The 16,427-nt window shown below is 41.0% G+C and overlaps 1 protein-coding gene across 1 annotated transcript in view; it reads left to right on the forward strand.

Moving 5' to 3' along the window:
- LOC120820581 (VPS10 domain-containing receptor SorCS3) overlaps positions 1-16,427 on the forward strand; it is a 38,925-nt gene that overhangs the window by 16,438 nt on the left and 6,060 nt on the right. The window contains exons 3-26 of the mRNA XM_040178525.2: positions 1,179-1,278; positions 1,442-1,600; positions 1,754-1,827; positions 2,629-2,693; positions 3,244-3,362; positions 4,954-5,043; positions 5,180-5,359; positions 6,105-6,251; positions 7,151-7,253; positions 7,617-7,693; positions 7,803-7,894; positions 8,712-8,819; positions 9,035-9,152; positions 9,304-9,437; positions 9,980-10,093; positions 10,635-10,806; positions 11,400-11,586; positions 11,874-12,007; positions 12,340-12,463; positions 12,786-12,898; positions 13,174-13,308; positions 13,589-13,688; positions 14,486-14,591; positions 14,681-14,841. Of these exons, the coding sequence (XP_040034459.2) occupies positions 1,179-1,278; positions 1,442-1,600; positions 1,754-1,827; positions 2,629-2,693; positions 3,244-3,362; positions 4,954-5,043; positions 5,180-5,359; positions 6,105-6,251; positions 7,151-7,253; positions 7,617-7,693; positions 7,803-7,894; positions 8,712-8,819; positions 9,035-9,152; positions 9,304-9,437; positions 9,980-10,093; positions 10,635-10,806; positions 11,400-11,586; positions 11,874-12,007; positions 12,340-12,463; positions 12,786-12,898; positions 13,174-13,308; positions 13,589-13,688; positions 14,486-14,591; positions 14,681-14,841 (2,912 nt within the window). The remainder of the gene's footprint in view (positions 1-1,178; positions 1,279-1,441; positions 1,601-1,753; positions 1,828-2,628; positions 2,694-3,243; positions 3,363-4,953; positions 5,044-5,179; positions 5,360-6,104; positions 6,252-7,150; positions 7,254-7,616; positions 7,694-7,802; positions 7,895-8,711; positions 8,820-9,034; positions 9,153-9,303; positions 9,438-9,979; positions 10,094-10,634; positions 10,807-11,399; positions 11,587-11,873; positions 12,008-12,339; positions 12,464-12,785; positions 12,899-13,173; positions 13,309-13,588; positions 13,689-14,485; positions 14,592-14,680; positions 14,842-16,427) is intronic.

Consider the following 16,427-nt stretch of genomic DNA (forward strand, 5'->3'; position numbering starts at 1 on the left):
CAATAAGGAGTTTTCCAATTACTTGCACTAATAGTTAATTCAAAAAAAAATGAAAGGAACATGCCTAGGGTGCGCTGATTTTATTATAAACACTGTTATGTAAACATTCAGTGATGTAAACAGCCCCATTGAATGCATTCATTCATAAGGCAAATACTATTTTGAATTTGTTTATTTTAGTATTTCTAAACCAGCATTGACTCCACTTTTTCATCTTGAAGGTAAGGAGTGTAAACAATTATTTGTCCGGGCAACTCCCTCTCCTTTGTTTTTTTGAAAAACAATTTACTTAGCTATTTCTCCATTTCTTATTTTGTCTCAATAATAGTTTAGATTAGTGCATTTAATTCAGTATCTGGATATCTATCTATATATCTATATAGATATATATATCTATATAGATATATATATCTATATATATATATATATATAGATATATATATATATCTATATATATATATAGATATAGATATATAGATCTATATATATATATATATATCTATATATATATATATATATATATATATATATCCAGAAAGCTTTGTGACACAGTTCAGCTACCTGCCTTGAAAATTGTTTTGCATAGAAACAAAATGGCCACAAACTCGTCAAGACACTTCTCACTCTGTAAAAACTCTGTATGGGTCCTTCAACTGTTATTCATTTAATCAATTTAATTTCTGTTAAATAGAATTTTGACAACAGCAACTGACTACGCTAAAGCTCTATAGTTTTTATTCAACCACCATTCGGTGTTGAAATTGAAAAGAAGGGTTTTATAAAGAGCAGACTTTCCATTAGTGAGTGTGTTTTTCTGTATTATATTTTCTCACGTAATCCCTTTTGAGCACTTACAGTAGAATACTAGTGGATTAATGACAGCACCCCTTTTCAGCACGGCACCTTCAGCGGGATTTCAGAAGTGCTTCTTTATCAGTGCATGAAAAACAAAAATGAAGCATGAAGCCAGACGAGTTGATTTTCTTTCCATAAAGGAAAGGAAGGTCTTAGAGGTAAAAACATCCATCTAAAAACATGTGGTGTGCCATGAAGAGGCAGGCATCGCAAAACTAACTGATTTGTAGTTAATAGTCCAATAGTCTGTGGTGCTTTCAAATCCGACTCAGTGAGTTCTCTAACATACAAACACGCAATGTGTCGTTCCTGTTTCCGTCCAGATCCTCTGATTACGGAAGCACCTACTCCAAACTCAACGACAAAGTCGGCTCAAGGACGGTCTTAAGCTACCTGTACGTCTGCCCAACCAACAAACAGAAGGTCAGCATTTCCTTGTTGATTTCATCACTTTGATCCCTCACAAGGTCATTCCTGACATCAAATTACATTATTATTTTCTTTTCTGCCAAATGATAGTATCTCTGTCCCCCCCCCCCCTCTCTCTTAATGTCATATCCCCTCTCTCTCGTCCTCTGTACTTTAGATAATGATGCTCAGCGACCCAGAGGTAGAGAGCGCTGTTCTCATCAGTTCAGATGAAGGAGCAAGCTTTGAGAAGCATCCCATTAACTTCAATATCCTCAGCCTGCTTTTCCATCCGGCACAGGAGAACTGGATACTGGCTTACAGTCATGACAGCAAGGTAGCCTTTGAGCGCACAATGAATACATGTGGTTTGTTTTGTCTTTTGTTTTGTGCGCGATGTGATGATGCGTGATGATGGCTGCACTGGTTATCAACGATATGTCCTTTCTAAAACTCGTGTGATGAAGATTGGCTTGATTTTATCTTGCAGCTGTACAGTTCAATGGACTTTGGGAAGAAATGGCAGCTTATTCATGACAACGTGATGCCAGGCCGATTCTACTGGTATGATTATTTGGATCCTACTTCTGTGTAGCGGTTAATTAGAATTTGCATTATCACAATGCTGATGACCCCTGACCCCTTGTCAGAAACAGATCCTCATGGCAGTCGAGCGTAAAACTCATCTCATCCTCGTCAGGTAGATCTGAAGGGAAATTGTTCTCCTTTCCCTTGAGCACAAATGCGACATGCTGTTTTTGCTGTCGCTGTCATTTAGTAATCCGGACTGCTCGAGCACAAGGCAGTGAATATCGATGTAAGCCCGTTTATCCCTGTTTGTCATGGTACGCGTCAAAAACCCGAGAGTGTTTTTCCCGCCGTGAAAAAGGACATTGGTTGGAGGACGTCCTCTCCACATGCATGAACAGCAAGGCGTTAGATAAATAAGAACGGCGCAGCACGTGTAGCGACACAGGCGACAATGCATTATTTGTCCTCCTCGAAACCATTTCTCCATGCACATTTTGTGAGATACTTATTTTTCAAAATGGTTTTGCTGTCACCCACAATATCATAACTCTCGTTTGCGATGGTTGATATTTCTGGGAATAGCTGGTGTCTGTTGTTGTTTCCTGTGTTGATGTTCGGGCGAAGTGAGATTAATTGCGGCTGGTGGTGAAGAAACTACACTGACTGATTTACAGGAGATAAAAACACGCGGCTTCCCGCAGAACAGCAGTGTCCATCTGCAGCTGATACACGGCGAGGCCTCTGCCTCTTTTATCTCATTTTCTTTTTTCCTTCCCCACGTCTCCACTTCCTCCTGCTCCCCTCCATCCTTCTCCTCCTCGCGCTCTTTTCAAGGGCGGTAATGGGGCTGGACAGAGAATCCGATGTGGTCCACATCGAGACGCGCATCGCCAAAGGCCGTGAGTGCTGCACTCCAGTCTGCCACACACAACACCCAGAGGACCCCCCCCCACTCCCGCCCCCTTCCCCTCGTTTAGAGCGAGGTCACGGGGAAGATGAGACCCCTTCTGTTGTACGGATTGGTCCCTCAAGTCCAGTAAAGCAGAATAGGGTGTCTCCTGACAAAACCGGGGAGTTTTAGTGGGTTGATGGATGTTGCTTCTCGTTAATCTATCCCCTGTGTCTCATAGACAAACCTGGACTCCCCCCTTTCTAAACGGCGTTGGTGTATTCTGTCAAACCAATTATAGGGGTTTCCTGCATTGGAAAGATCCTCATGGTCATTCCTAAAAATACGCTTCTGAATTATTATTGTTTGGAAGTGTGACAGAATGCAGCTACTGCATTTGGATTGCAAGAGGTTCTTTCTACTGTTACCCAACCTAAAGTTATTTTGAGAACAGGGAACGTACGGCTATGCGTCTTGTTTGTAAATTAGCCACATACAAAGCACAGCTTGCATATGTAAATGGTTGTAATTTACTTCTTACTCCTTTCACCTCTCACCAGGTGCCCAGTACGTGAAGTGCAGAGCCCAACGATGCACCGAGGGAAATAGGCTGTACCTCTTTCCTGGACACGTAGACACCAACTCGCTGGTCGTGCAGGATGAATATGTTTTCACACAGGTTCGGGTAGTAATAGATTACTTCTCTCTACTGAAAGGTTGTCATTCTGTCTCTGTGAAGTTTGATTTTTCCTTTCTCTGCACCCAGTTCATTGTTCTCCATCAAACCCATATAATGGCTTTTCCCCTAACACACCTGTTCCCCACTTACCAAATGTGCGGTTTGATTTTGTCTTTGTCTCGTTCGTGCGACAGCACGGCGCTCAGTGTTTGAGTCTGCACACAAACATACTCCGAGCCTGAAAAATGTGTTTGCAAACTGAGATTACTCGAATAGATAGGTTGGTGTCCTTATTACCATTCGCTCTGACTTTGACTCCAATTAGACACCAGCAGTCAGGGTCATTATTAGAAATGTAATTTTCAAATACCCTCATTCGTTTTTACCCACAGCTCAGTCGTTTTCTCTCTGCTCTTCAGCCTTGAGGGAAAAATCTAATCATATACGTTTTTCAGGAGTTGGTGTGTATGCTAAATCTCTCTGCAATCTCCTTGCAGAGTGATTTTGAATAAAAACACCCTAAATGTTTACCGTTTATATTTTAATTTATATATCCACAGATTTTCTTTCTTTTTTTTTAATATGATGTGATGCCGCAGCAGCCATACTTTAGCAGTGACCCAGTTCCATTTTCAACACAGTTAATCCACAGACTTGATTGAAATGGCTGTGATGAAAAAAAAAGTATATATCACAGTGTGATTCAGAAATGGTGATTCAATAAAATGCCCAAATTGCATTTAGCCGAGATGAGATTGACCGCCGAGGCAGAGGCAGACACGAGGAAGATGTCGGTGTTGGAAAATAACTGGAGAGAGAATGTCTGCGCGGCGCTGTGGTGGCACAGATGACTTTCTTGTGACTTTCATTGCTCGGGGCAGTTGGATTTAACTTGACAAAGAGTAATGAGGTTATCGATCGGGCTACAACGAAATAAGCAGTCTTCAACACCTCCAAAGTCTCTTGGGAGAGAAGGAACAGCCAAGTGCAACATCCTCAAAAATGTGGCCTGGGAAAATGCAGCTCATTGATTTTCGATAGATTATTCCATTAGAGCCCTAATGTAGTGTGTTGGGGGACAAACGCAATCCTTCTAGTTGATTAGAAAATAAGCAATCAGGTAGTGGTACTCGGCCTGTTAGTGGATGGGAAAGTGCATTAAGATCTTCATGACACACTGTAGATAAGGCCAACACAATTTTCAGTGCCTCTTAGGTTGAGACTAATTGAGTTAGTGATAATATTCCTCTGGTCCTCGCCGTTTTACTCTGCTTTTCACAATAGCAAATGTTTTATCAAGTCAGTCATGCGTTGGAAAAAATAACACACCTCCTTCCAGAGATGTTTTAGCTTCATGTTTACATTTCACGTTTCGGATGTGACTCCGTCTTGTGTAAAACCTCCCATCCCATTTTTCCATTATTCAGACAGTGTACAATGTGAGAAAAACTCATGGCATCAACCAAAATGCAAATAAAGGAGTTGTTGACCCTGAAATGGTGAAAATACAAAGGCGTGAGGGGAAGCAAAACTAAAATATGCAGTGTGTTTAAAGAATGACAAAGCTCTCTTTTCACGCTTTATTGCAAAGGTAACCAAGTCAGGACGAGCCAGCTACTTCGTCTCCTACATGAGAGAATCCTTCAAGCGGATGAAATTACCAAAATATTGTCTACCAAAGGTAAGCGAATCAGATGATTACAAAAATGACACGGTTATGTTTTTGTAGAGTTCGATTTGTACAAATGTCATTTTGTGAAGAAGAATCTCGCTTTAACGAAACTCTTCTTCTTCTCCAAACCAACACCTCCATGCAGGACATGCACATTATCAGCACGGATGAGAAGCAGGTGTTTGCTGCGGTGCAGGAGTGGAATCAGAACAACACGTACAGCCTGTACATCTCAGACTCCCCCGGGGTTTACTTTACCCTTTCATTAGAGGACCTGAGAACCGGCAGAGGACCCGGCGGTAACCTACTGGTTGACTTTTACAAGGTGAGTAGTTAGTCGTCTTTATTGGCTGCTGCTGTCACTTCTCCACCAAATTCAGTTCATTAAACGTATGCCAGCTACTACCAATGGTGTGCATTGCAAGTTATAAATGTTTTCATCCATTGACCAGTCACTTTACCTATAAAATGTTGTATTGCGTTTTAATGAGATCATAGGGTACGTATTCAAGTGGCCTTTTATTCTCTGATCAGCAATATACAATTCAAACATTATGATTTTAGAGTAACACAAAAAAACATTTACAGCTATTGTTTCTTAAGCACAATATACTTTAGATACTTTACTCAAGCTTTTTTCATGCTAATATACTTTTCACATGTAATACGAGTGATCTTCCTTTATTTTAGAATTAATAAGTTACTAGTTACTTTTTAGATCAAGATTTTATTTAAAACACATCTCACCAGTCAAAATGGTGCATTGTTACTGATCAAAGTACAAAGCAAAGTAGTTCAAATTACACATGTTAAAGCATCAATAATAATGAACCAACGTATAAACAATCATAGCAGTGACAAGTGCATTTCTGTGTAAAGAGTCATTTTTACTTTTGGTACTTCTTGCTTGCTTATTCTTCCTCCACTGCTCAAACAATACGTTGAGTATTATTGATTAATTTCTGTTCATCAGTCAATCCAGCCTTCCTATTCCAATCCCTTTACCTCTTAAGTATTGTGGATATGATATTCCAGCTGTTCATCAGAATCATTACTGTTTTCCCTTGTAGGTTGAAGGGATAAATGGCATGTATCTCGCCAACAAACTGCTGGACGGTCATGTCAAGACTTTTATCACATACAACAAGGGACAAACATGGGCCCTGTTGCCAGCTCCTGCCACAGACGTGGCTGGAAATAACCTCCACTGCATTCTGGTAAGCTTAAGCCTTTGGGTACGAGTTCATTTATGCTTTTATCCATGCAAAATGAAACGCACGACATGCATCATTCATCAAATGTATTAACCTCATCGGCTGCGCTGAGGAAGTTCTTTGATTCAGAGCCACATTCGCACAGGGCGAGGCGCCAGCTTCCACATGAGCCTCCTAAATGGCAGATGAGATGCTCTGCTGGTATATTCCTATTATCAGCGTAGAGCATATAGTGTCATCGTGTATACTTTCAGGGGTCCAGCCTTTCCATTAACCTCTGAGATTTCAATTTACTACCTGTAGACATATTGGACTAATGAATGTTAGATTACACTGAATTACATTATATGGCCGTGCTGTTATTCAGCAGGTAGGATATTAATCTCATCCGGTCAGTATGTTCTTCTGTCTTTTTGTTTTAATGTATAATGTTCAGTTAATAGCAGGTAACTGTGTTTCTCTTTGCCTTATATAGCAGCATTATGCTCCTGTCTGCTGTCTGACCTCCCTAAAACCTCTGCTGTTTGAAAAAAAAAAAAGAAACGTTTTGATGTGTTTCAGTGTTCTTCAGCCTGAGAGATGAGTGAAATGATTTGAATCCATTTTGCAAGTTTTATCAGTGCATCTTGGGGGAATTTTAATTACATGCCTTGTTTGCTGTAGAATGAAACAATGCAAATGCCCTTTGTGTCCTCTCAGCCGTTTTCTCCCTTTTTTTCCCAGGCAGAGAATGTGAAAGGAACAAAGTATCTTTGTTGTATGAATGGCATCTGAGAATGTTCGCACTTTTCTCTCAACGGGAAGCATAATTGGGAGGCAAAGCTAATTATAATTGCTTTGGAGGAGATCTGTCTGATACATATTGTTTCAACTTGTGCTCTTGGAATCCGTTTTGTTGACAGCCATTTTGCTCGCTGCATCTTCATCTGGAGATGTCGGAGAATCCCTACACGTCTGGACCCATCACCAGCAAAAAGTCTGTGCCAGGCATCATTGTGGCTACAGGTAGAGTTACTTACAGGAAAAATCATTTCATTTATAAATAAAACAGATCAGATCAGAGGTATCCCTACTTTCTCAGATGAATGCATACTAACAGTGAAATAACATTAAAACAAAATGAGTCACTCAGTGCCCTCTGTGCGTCATTGAATCGGATACTGAAACTCCAACTAAACCTCATATTTTGGATGAGATGATCAGGTTGCAGGAAGTCACAGTCGTGTCCTCCAGTGGAAAGCGAGGGCATGCAGAGATTAAAAAATAACTCTGAATGATTTCGTCAGGTGATGGTGCATACAGGTGTGTTATGGAGCCTTTGCTATGTAAATACAGACTGAGTGAAATTATTCATGTTTTTGTACTCAGGGAATACCGGGACAGAGCTGTCCTCCACTAACCTTGGGATGTTTATCACATCTGACGCAGGAAATAGCTGGAGACAGGTGGGCCAGCACGCTGCATGCATTTATCTTAAATCGATTATGCATCCATATTGAAAGCGTGCAGTCTTAAGTGGAGGAAATTGGTTTTGTTTAATGTGCACCAATACAGATTTTTGATGAAGAGCACAACGTCTGGTTTCTTGACAACGGAGGGGCTTTGCTGGCCGTCTTACACGCGGCGACGCCTATTCGGCACTTATGGTAGGTGTTGCTACTGTCCAACAATGGCTGACACTATAATTACTGTAGGTAGGAATCTAAGGTGTTAAAAATCAAAGCGGGGAGTATCTGGGTATAGTTTGAGTTTTCGCTCTGTTTTTGATGATTACCTTTAATGTGTTCAAAGGGCCAAGTTTGCAGGATTATTATATCGGCACTGCAGCTTCAGAACTGTCAGAATCGTTCCAACAGAAGAGAGTCTGTTACAGCTTTGTACTGTTGGTTGGATGTGATGGTGTGAGTGCTTTTATGTAAATGTGGAGTGGAGCAGGGTAGAACTGTGCGACTGAGAATGCCCCATAAGTCCTTCATATTGCGGGGGCTTTGTAACACTATCTACTTTAATGTCCCTATACATTCAAGCCCTGTCAAAAGTGATTAAGCTCTAGGAAAGATGATATGAACCCCCCCCACACCCCCACCCAAATCAATTTTAATGTTACAACCTGAGTCATATCTCTCTTTTCCATTGTTTTGTCACCTTCAAAAATGTCCATGGTACAAGGAGCATTCGTTCTATTGTTCAGCTCGGTGCCGAGATAATTTTTCACATGGAAGAGAATCATTGGCTCTCCATTTTTCATCTATGGCAAAAGATAAATCCCCTGACATTTGGATTTCTTTGTACCGTGTATATCAAAGCTTAACCTATGTGCGTGTGATGTTTAACGCTATATATGCAAGGAGAAAACAATACACTCATAAGCCACCGCAGAGGGATGAACATGAACGGATGGACAGACGGACAGATGTTGACGTGTTGACAGCTGTTGTTTTGTTTTTGTTTTTTTTCCTGAAGGATCAGTCTAGACGAAGGAAAAAAGTGGGACCGTCACAGTTTCTCCTTGGCCCCTCTGTATGTGGACGGAGTTTTAATGGAGCCAGAATCTGACAATCACATTATCACGTAAGCAGAGACAGACACGTACCGTTCAGGAGGAACAAAACAAATATTATCTGGCTTTAGGAATTTACTCATCTGTGGATGGAAAGAAAGAAAAGTCCATGGGGGGTTCTTATCTTTCATGTCGTCTCCAATTAATCAGATTTGCAGGTGCTATGCTAATAGCGCAATATCATATCAGAAATATCTGTGTCTCAAGATTGGGAAACATCTTGCAGGTTTTTTGGACACTTCAGTCATCGGTCAGAGTGGCAGCTGATCAAGATCGACTACAAAGGACTCTTTAACAGGAGGTGCATGGATGGAGATTATCAAAAATGGCACCTCCACAACAAGGTTACAGACATGTTAAACATTATTGATCCGTTGTCATCTTAAAGCTCGTCCGTCATGACTGTAAAAAACTGTCACTGTTTTCTTTCTTCTTTCCAGAGTTTCTTGAAATATTTTGTGGAAAAACTAAATCATCTTTCTTTTCGTTTGGTAGGGAGAGCTGTGTGTAATGGGAGAGAAGCAGATATTTATGAAGCGCAGGCCAGGTAACCGGTGCATGCTGGCCCAGGACTACTCGAGGATCTATTCCTCAGACCCGTGCCTCTGCACAGCCTACGACTTTGAATGGTAATAACTTCTTCTCTCAGCTTTTTCGACTGGGTTCAGACACTAACTTTCATCCCCGGGGAGCTTTAATTATTTTCATCATGTGTTTAACAAACAGCCCGTCTCCTTTTGAACATGTCATTCACTTGTAGTTAATTACGGCTGTTACGACCAAAAAAAGATTGCAGAAGTTTGCACAACTTCGTATGCCTTATTATCCATCTTACATTCCGCATTTAATTGAAAAACAATATGACTGTGTCCTTTGGATCTAATTATCGTTTGGAAATTGTAGATGGGAGTTAGGGGCTTTTTAATATGCTGGTGCAACTTGCATTCCATTAATAATGAATCATTAAATCAATTTTAAATATGGTTTATCAATCTGTTGGAAATTCTGTTTGATCCTGCTTGTCTGACTCACGTCCCGGGTTACGTTCTTAAAGTACACAATGAAGCGCCAACTGCAAAATATTTCACCCACCGCAAAAGCTTATAGAAGCCGAATTATTACAGGTGCAGTGAAATTTTTCATTTCATCGAGTGTCATGTTTGCTTGGCAGTGATTACGGGTGGGAACGCCAGGCGGACGGAAAGTGCTCCCCTGCTTTTTGGTTTAATCCAAATGGTGCGACTAAAAGCTGCAGCACCAGCCAAAGCTTTCTCAACAGCACAGGGTAAGTGGCCCCGAAGTGTTTATTCCATCCCATAACAATAGTATTCCACTCCAGCTTGTTTGTCACGTTGTCTCGAACACAAACCGAAAATAATGGTTCACTTTCTCAGTCGTTCAAAAAAGCTTTCGAGTAGAGCCGGAGAAAAAACAGTAACCTCATTCCAAAATGCATAATGACACTGAGCCGGTTTGCATCATGTTCACACTCAAAAAGTGACAAAATAGGCCAGGATGCATTGTACTGTAAATCTGTGTGCTATTGATAGACACTTTTCTTTACACAATAGATTGCGGATTTGCAAGAGAAGCTGCTCCGAGCAGAAAACAATCTAAATAAACTGTGGATTTTGGTGAAATGGCTTCGCTACACATAAAAAAACATTTGAAAGTATCATTCTAAAGTTTTCACTGTGATTGATTTCAGGTCTTCATTCACCAAAGCAAATAGATTCATGCATAATTGTATGTTAGTAAAATGAGTGTAGTATATAAGAGTACATAAAACAGGAACTCAACAAACTTTTTGATTTTGTCCTTCAAAGGTATCGTAAGGTTTTGTCCAATAACTGCAAGGAGGGAGGGAGGAACGTTTTCTCCCCCAAGAGGCAGGCGTGTCGTCCCAGACCCCCACGAGGCCTACGGCTGTCAACGAGTCAAGCAGAGCTCAGCGTCGCCGTTGGAAGCAACGTTACGTTCATGGTCTACCTCGACGAAGTGAGTTGTATTGCCTAAAACCACTCCAAGTGGTATTAGTTAGTGGTTATTCTTCAATGGGACTAGCATGAATGGATGCCCTGTGGGCTAAATGCTAAGGCCTTCATGCTAACATCCTGCCAATGGCATTGAAGTGCGGATGAAATGACATGGCATTCAATGCATATTATTTTTTTTAAGTCTTTAAATGTATTTTTCTGTATTTCTTAAGGTTCAAGTGGAATGAATTATCCGGTAGAAATGCAGATATCTTAATAGAAATATCTGCATAGCTACATGCCACAAGTGGATAGTTAGAAAGTATTTTTGGATGAATTTATCAGCTTGCAAGATGGCACCAGATAATAAACAAATCCAGGGTACACTGTCATGACTTTTCTTGCACTTTAGCTTTTTCCTCTTCAATTCTCAGTTGGATTTCTGTCTCCTCGGATTCACATCCACCTTCAAAGTGTTTGTGACGCAGCTTACAGGACATCTCAGCCCCGGCACTTTAGAAGCAGAGTGCGCTTATTTCCCTCGTATGTGATCTTGTTGAAGTATCCTGACCTAAACTGCAGTGACAGACGCCATGTGTTACCGCCTGTCCACAGGGAGACTCTTTGAGGACCAGCATCCAGCTAGACTTCGGGGACGGAATTAAGATCACATACTCGAACCTGAGCAGGACAGATGATGGCATCAACCACATCTACAGGACAACTGGGATTTACCGAGTGACGGCTTCTGCTGAAAACAACCAGGGGTCTGACAGCAGCACGCTGTTTTTACACATTACCAGTATGTGAATAAGAAACATCATTACTCACTCCTGCGCCGGTGCCCATAGCGTGGACGTCTTACCTTTCATGGACGGTCACGTTGCCACTCTGCTAAATCTCATTTTAGTCACGGCTGTGACGCTTTCAAGCGTTTTAGCCTTGGAAAATGGGAGATACGCACAGCTGGAGCTAAAAGTACATAGGCTCTGATTGCAACGACACTCCGTGTTTGATGAGTTCATGTTTTGTTTGCCCACGTGTGTGTAACGTACTATGTACGTGGCGCTGTATCTGTTGCCGCCGCAGGTCCAGTGGAACGCGTATATCTCTCCACTCCCACCGTAGCCGTCAGGGGGAAGGAGGTTAATCTGACTGCGGTGGTTTGGCCGAGCCACATCAGAACTTTGACCTTCTTCTGGTGGTTTGAGAACAGCTCCGAGGTGAGAAGCTTTTTCTCCCACTCCCAACTTTTGTTCCAGTTCCCCTTTTTTTGTTCTGTTGACTGCAGTCTTTCACATCTTGATGTCCTTGTGCTGTTGGTAACAAAGTGTACATCTTAAAATCCTTCACACAAATCATGTTAAATGTGACTGCATGTGACTGCGCCGTGTCTTTCTGAAGGATCCAGCTAGGATTGTATTTATTTATCACATTGATTGTGTTCGCTGCAGCACTGCCTCATTATACAATACGGGCTGCATGTACATAGTATTCTATATTCAGCTGAGAGAATGCAGCGTTTTCTGTGAAATTCTTTCCTTTTGAATTCCAGCCCATTATAACCTTGGAGGGAAGCATCTCATACACATTTCAGAGAGAAGGAATAAACAAGGTCACGGTCCAGGTTGCTTCTGGGAGCACCATAATGCAGGATTCAAAAGTTATAACTGTTAAAGGTGAGCGGGAGCGACAGTCTTCAAAGCACTTTAATTGATGCGTTGCAAGTTACATGAATATGCAATATGCTTTCGCGGGGAAAGATACCTCTCGGTCCGCGCTGCAAGCATCGCCACGTTGTCAACATGGACTTATCTAATGAATAAAATGTCACGGAGGGCGCGCGCGATTTCTTGAAGAGCAATTAACTGCAAGGCGTACGTTGCCAAATGAGAAGAGACAAAACTGCGCATCAGACTAATGAAAAACGAAACCAGAAGTCACACACATATTCTAACGTACATCGTACATTGCCTTTTTTTTCTTTTTTTTTTCCCCCAGAATTCTTCAGGTCGCTGCTGCTGTCATTCTCGCTCGCCCTTGATGAGCACAACCCTGACATTCCAGAGTGGAGGGAGGACGTTGGCCGCGTGGTGCGGACAGCTCTGTCACAGGTACAGAGAGAACGCATCGCTCTCAAGTCTTTCCTTCGGCCACCAGCGGCTTTCGCATTCATTACTATTCTATATCTGTATGAAGTATGGATGAGGCAGACACAATGGTCAATGTGTGTAATATCATGTATTGATATTTAGTGTTCATGTTGTACTCAGGCTGATTTGATGAAACTTTGATTGTGAATGTTTGGTGATTTTTACTTTATTGCACAAAGTTCAGAGGTAACCGTCCCAACGGAATACCGGCGTGTGGACTTGTCTCGTCTTTGCAGGTGTCTGGGGTCCCTGAAGAGCAGCTTCTGGTGTCTCTGTATCCCGGACTTCCATCTACAGCGGAGCTCTTCATCCTACCTGATGAGCACACGTCAAGAGAGCACAAGAGTGGGAGTGAGGATGCTCTAGAGGCGGTAAGAACCATCATGTATAAAAATAAGTTTATTATGTATGATTATATACATGAATAGGAACGCTTTTTTCCGATCAACAAATTATATTTTGTCCATTTATTGTGCACACAATTCAAATGTAAAAAAGGCATGTTGGTGGTTCTGTTACATGTGAATTAAGAGCTCTTGGAAGATATTTTTTTTGCTGCTTGTTACAATTTACCAGTTCCTGGAATGATAAAGATATTTTACGTTGAATCGTACTGTTCTGTGTTTGTGTTTTACCCTATATGTGAAACAGATATCCGATATTTTTGTGACTGCCCTGAACCAAGGCCTGATCCAGTTTGAGCTGAAAGCGGATATTAACATTATTGTGTACATGACTCAGCAAACTTTGGGTAAGTCTGTTTGTAACAGGCCCATTATTCCTGCAAACAAAACATTTAAAACGTACATCAAACCTGTTCAAATAGATATTAGTTTTAATTTATGCCAATTTGTGCAAACTAAGATTTGGTTAAACCAAGAGTCTTTTTTAGGATTTCCGATGAGATTCTACCCAAACTCTAAAACAATAAGACAAAGACATATAATTCAGATTATACTGTAAATTCCAGGATTTAAATATATTCCCCAGTACACCGATTTGCTCTTGAGGCTGTGAGACAGTAGTTCTCTTTTGAAATCAGCCAATCAATCACACGATTGACAAAGAGGGCATTTGGTATGCAATGAGAAAATCGGCAGGGTCACCGGATCATTAGCATATCGCAAAAACGTGTCGATCAAGCCTGCTTGGCTTTACCCTTTTCATCCACCGACGGATCTGTCTTCATTTGTGTCTGCACACAAAGGTCCGGGTTGCCTTTAAAATGATCCAGAAAGGTCAAAGACTTCATGGGCTTCTCTCTCAAGGAGAGAAAGATGGGAGGCGAGGGGGAATACTTTGAATATTGCTTCTCAGCATTTATAAAGCCATGACTATGCATAAGCTATCTGCATGACGCACCCCAGGGGAGTGGCAGGGGGAGGGGGCTGGTAAACCTCCTAAAGATTCCGTTTAATACCCTGTGGGGATGATGCGCACAGATCAGGTGATCAACGGGAGCTCCTAAGATACGCCGCGGTTAAAGGGGAACGTAAAGCACTTGTCTTTTTCCAAATGTTATGCTTATTGGACACGTTTGACTTCCAGCACCGCTCGTGGATTCAAACTCCATCCACAGCGGGTCGGCCACGCTGATGCTGCTCACTGTGGTCTTTGTTGGTTTGGCGGCATTCTTCATCTACAAATTCAAAAGGTGTGTTCCCCGTGGATGAGAAAGTAAAGTTGAGTCTTTTCAGTCGCAAACTCATTCATGCTTGTCGTTTTGTTTTTGTTTCTCATTAGGAAAATGCCTTGGATCCACGTTCAAGCTGAGGACAGGCACGAGAAGGAGCCGGAGGTGATCAGTACGGTCGGCCAGAATGACAACATGTCAAAGGTCAAGCTCAGTGAGTTTCCTTCCCCGAAGGAACTCATGGAAAAGGAGCTGGAGGCCAGGAGCAGAGGTAAGTAATTCCACGGTACAATTGAGTAAATGTCCCTACGAAGCCAAAGTGGGCTGTTGTTATATTATTATATCATTTGGATTATTATTATTATCGATGGAGTAACATATGGTAAACTGTATTTTATTTTTGATTAAAGATTCTTTATTGTTGTGCTGGATAGCGGGGCAATACCCTCTAGAGTATTTGTATCATCACATAATTTGTTCCTGAGGGGTTCCGCTTTGCTTACAATAACTTCACTTTGACATCAGGAAGCTGCAAGTCATTAAGGATTTTATCTCCTCAAGGAAAACTTTGCATTTAAGGGACTGCTTGGTTTTGTTTGATATAATAAGGTATCATCTGTAAAGCAATAAAAAGTGAGTATTTTCTGGTGATAATTCCTAAACACTTATTTAAGCCGCATGTTGGGATGCAACATGGAAAAAAAAGCAGTCTTAATATATATTTATAGATATTTCTGTATACATCGTTACAAGTTGAGGGCACGAGTGATTAATATTGTAAGCGAAAGTTGTAATATTGTCATTAAAGAAGTTTATGATGTGGCTGCTATCGAGGGTTTAGAAGAACACGTTTGTGAGGCGGCCAACGTGCGTGAGGAGAAACCCCGCGTTCTTATTTCTCTCTGTTAATGATGAGTAGTGGGTTGATTTGGTGTTTCCCTTCCCCCCTCCAGCCCTGAGCAGTAGTTAAAGATAATGGATGGATGGACGTGGCTTTGATGCTTATATTGTACTGACAGTTTTATGACATATTATACTCTTAGGCTTCATATGATATTACTTTACTATAACATTTTTTATTAGCCTCATGCAATACTATGTCATCTAAATTTCATTTGTATGATGTATTACGCTATGACGTTGTCAATTATTTTTTCATAATTTACTAGGAACTATAACATTTCAATGACCAACCAAACAGTTACGTTTTTATATTTTCACAATAGTTCATGAAACTTTGCTGGTAAACTATACTATAACTTCTTGTGACATATTATAACATGTACTATTTTAAAACGTTTTAATGAAATTGTGAGGGAATACTAAAGTCTCAGACACTACTAAAGGATGACACTGTACACGACTGATACTGATTATTTACTTATTTGCCCAAAAAACATCTGTTTTCAGTCCATTGTAACTGAATTTGGATATTGACCCAAAACACATGGTTTCAGTTTTATTCAAACAACTGTAAATGAAGCTGCACCACACATGTATGGCACTGGAACCCCGTTATCAATGCAATGTGTTATATATTTGCAAATTGAACACCACAAGCAACTGCCCCAGACAGACAGATATCACAATGACACCATTTTTGATTGCTTTGGCTGAGGTCCACAGTGCCTTTTAGATGAGAAGTACTCCCTGCAGACATTGGATTATTTGCCAAAGTAGCATTGCTGTATTCCCGACCAGTTCCTAGTCGCCCTTTTGCTCTTCTTCCTTTTTTTTTTTTAGCTGTTTGTATTTTTTGTCTTTCCTGACCTGAAAAAAATCCACTCCTTCTTGGTTGCTTTAAAAGTTGTTTATTTACAAAGAGGCAGATCGGCACTGAGACCTTTTGATCTGCGG

Source organism: Gasterosteus aculeatus, chromosome 6 (genome assembly GCF_964276395.1).
Source record: "Gasterosteus aculeatus chromosome 6, fGasAcu3.hap1.1, whole genome shotgun sequence".
NCBI classification, from domain to species: Eukaryota; Metazoa; Chordata; class Actinopteri; order Perciformes; family Gasterosteidae; genus Gasterosteus; species Gasterosteus aculeatus.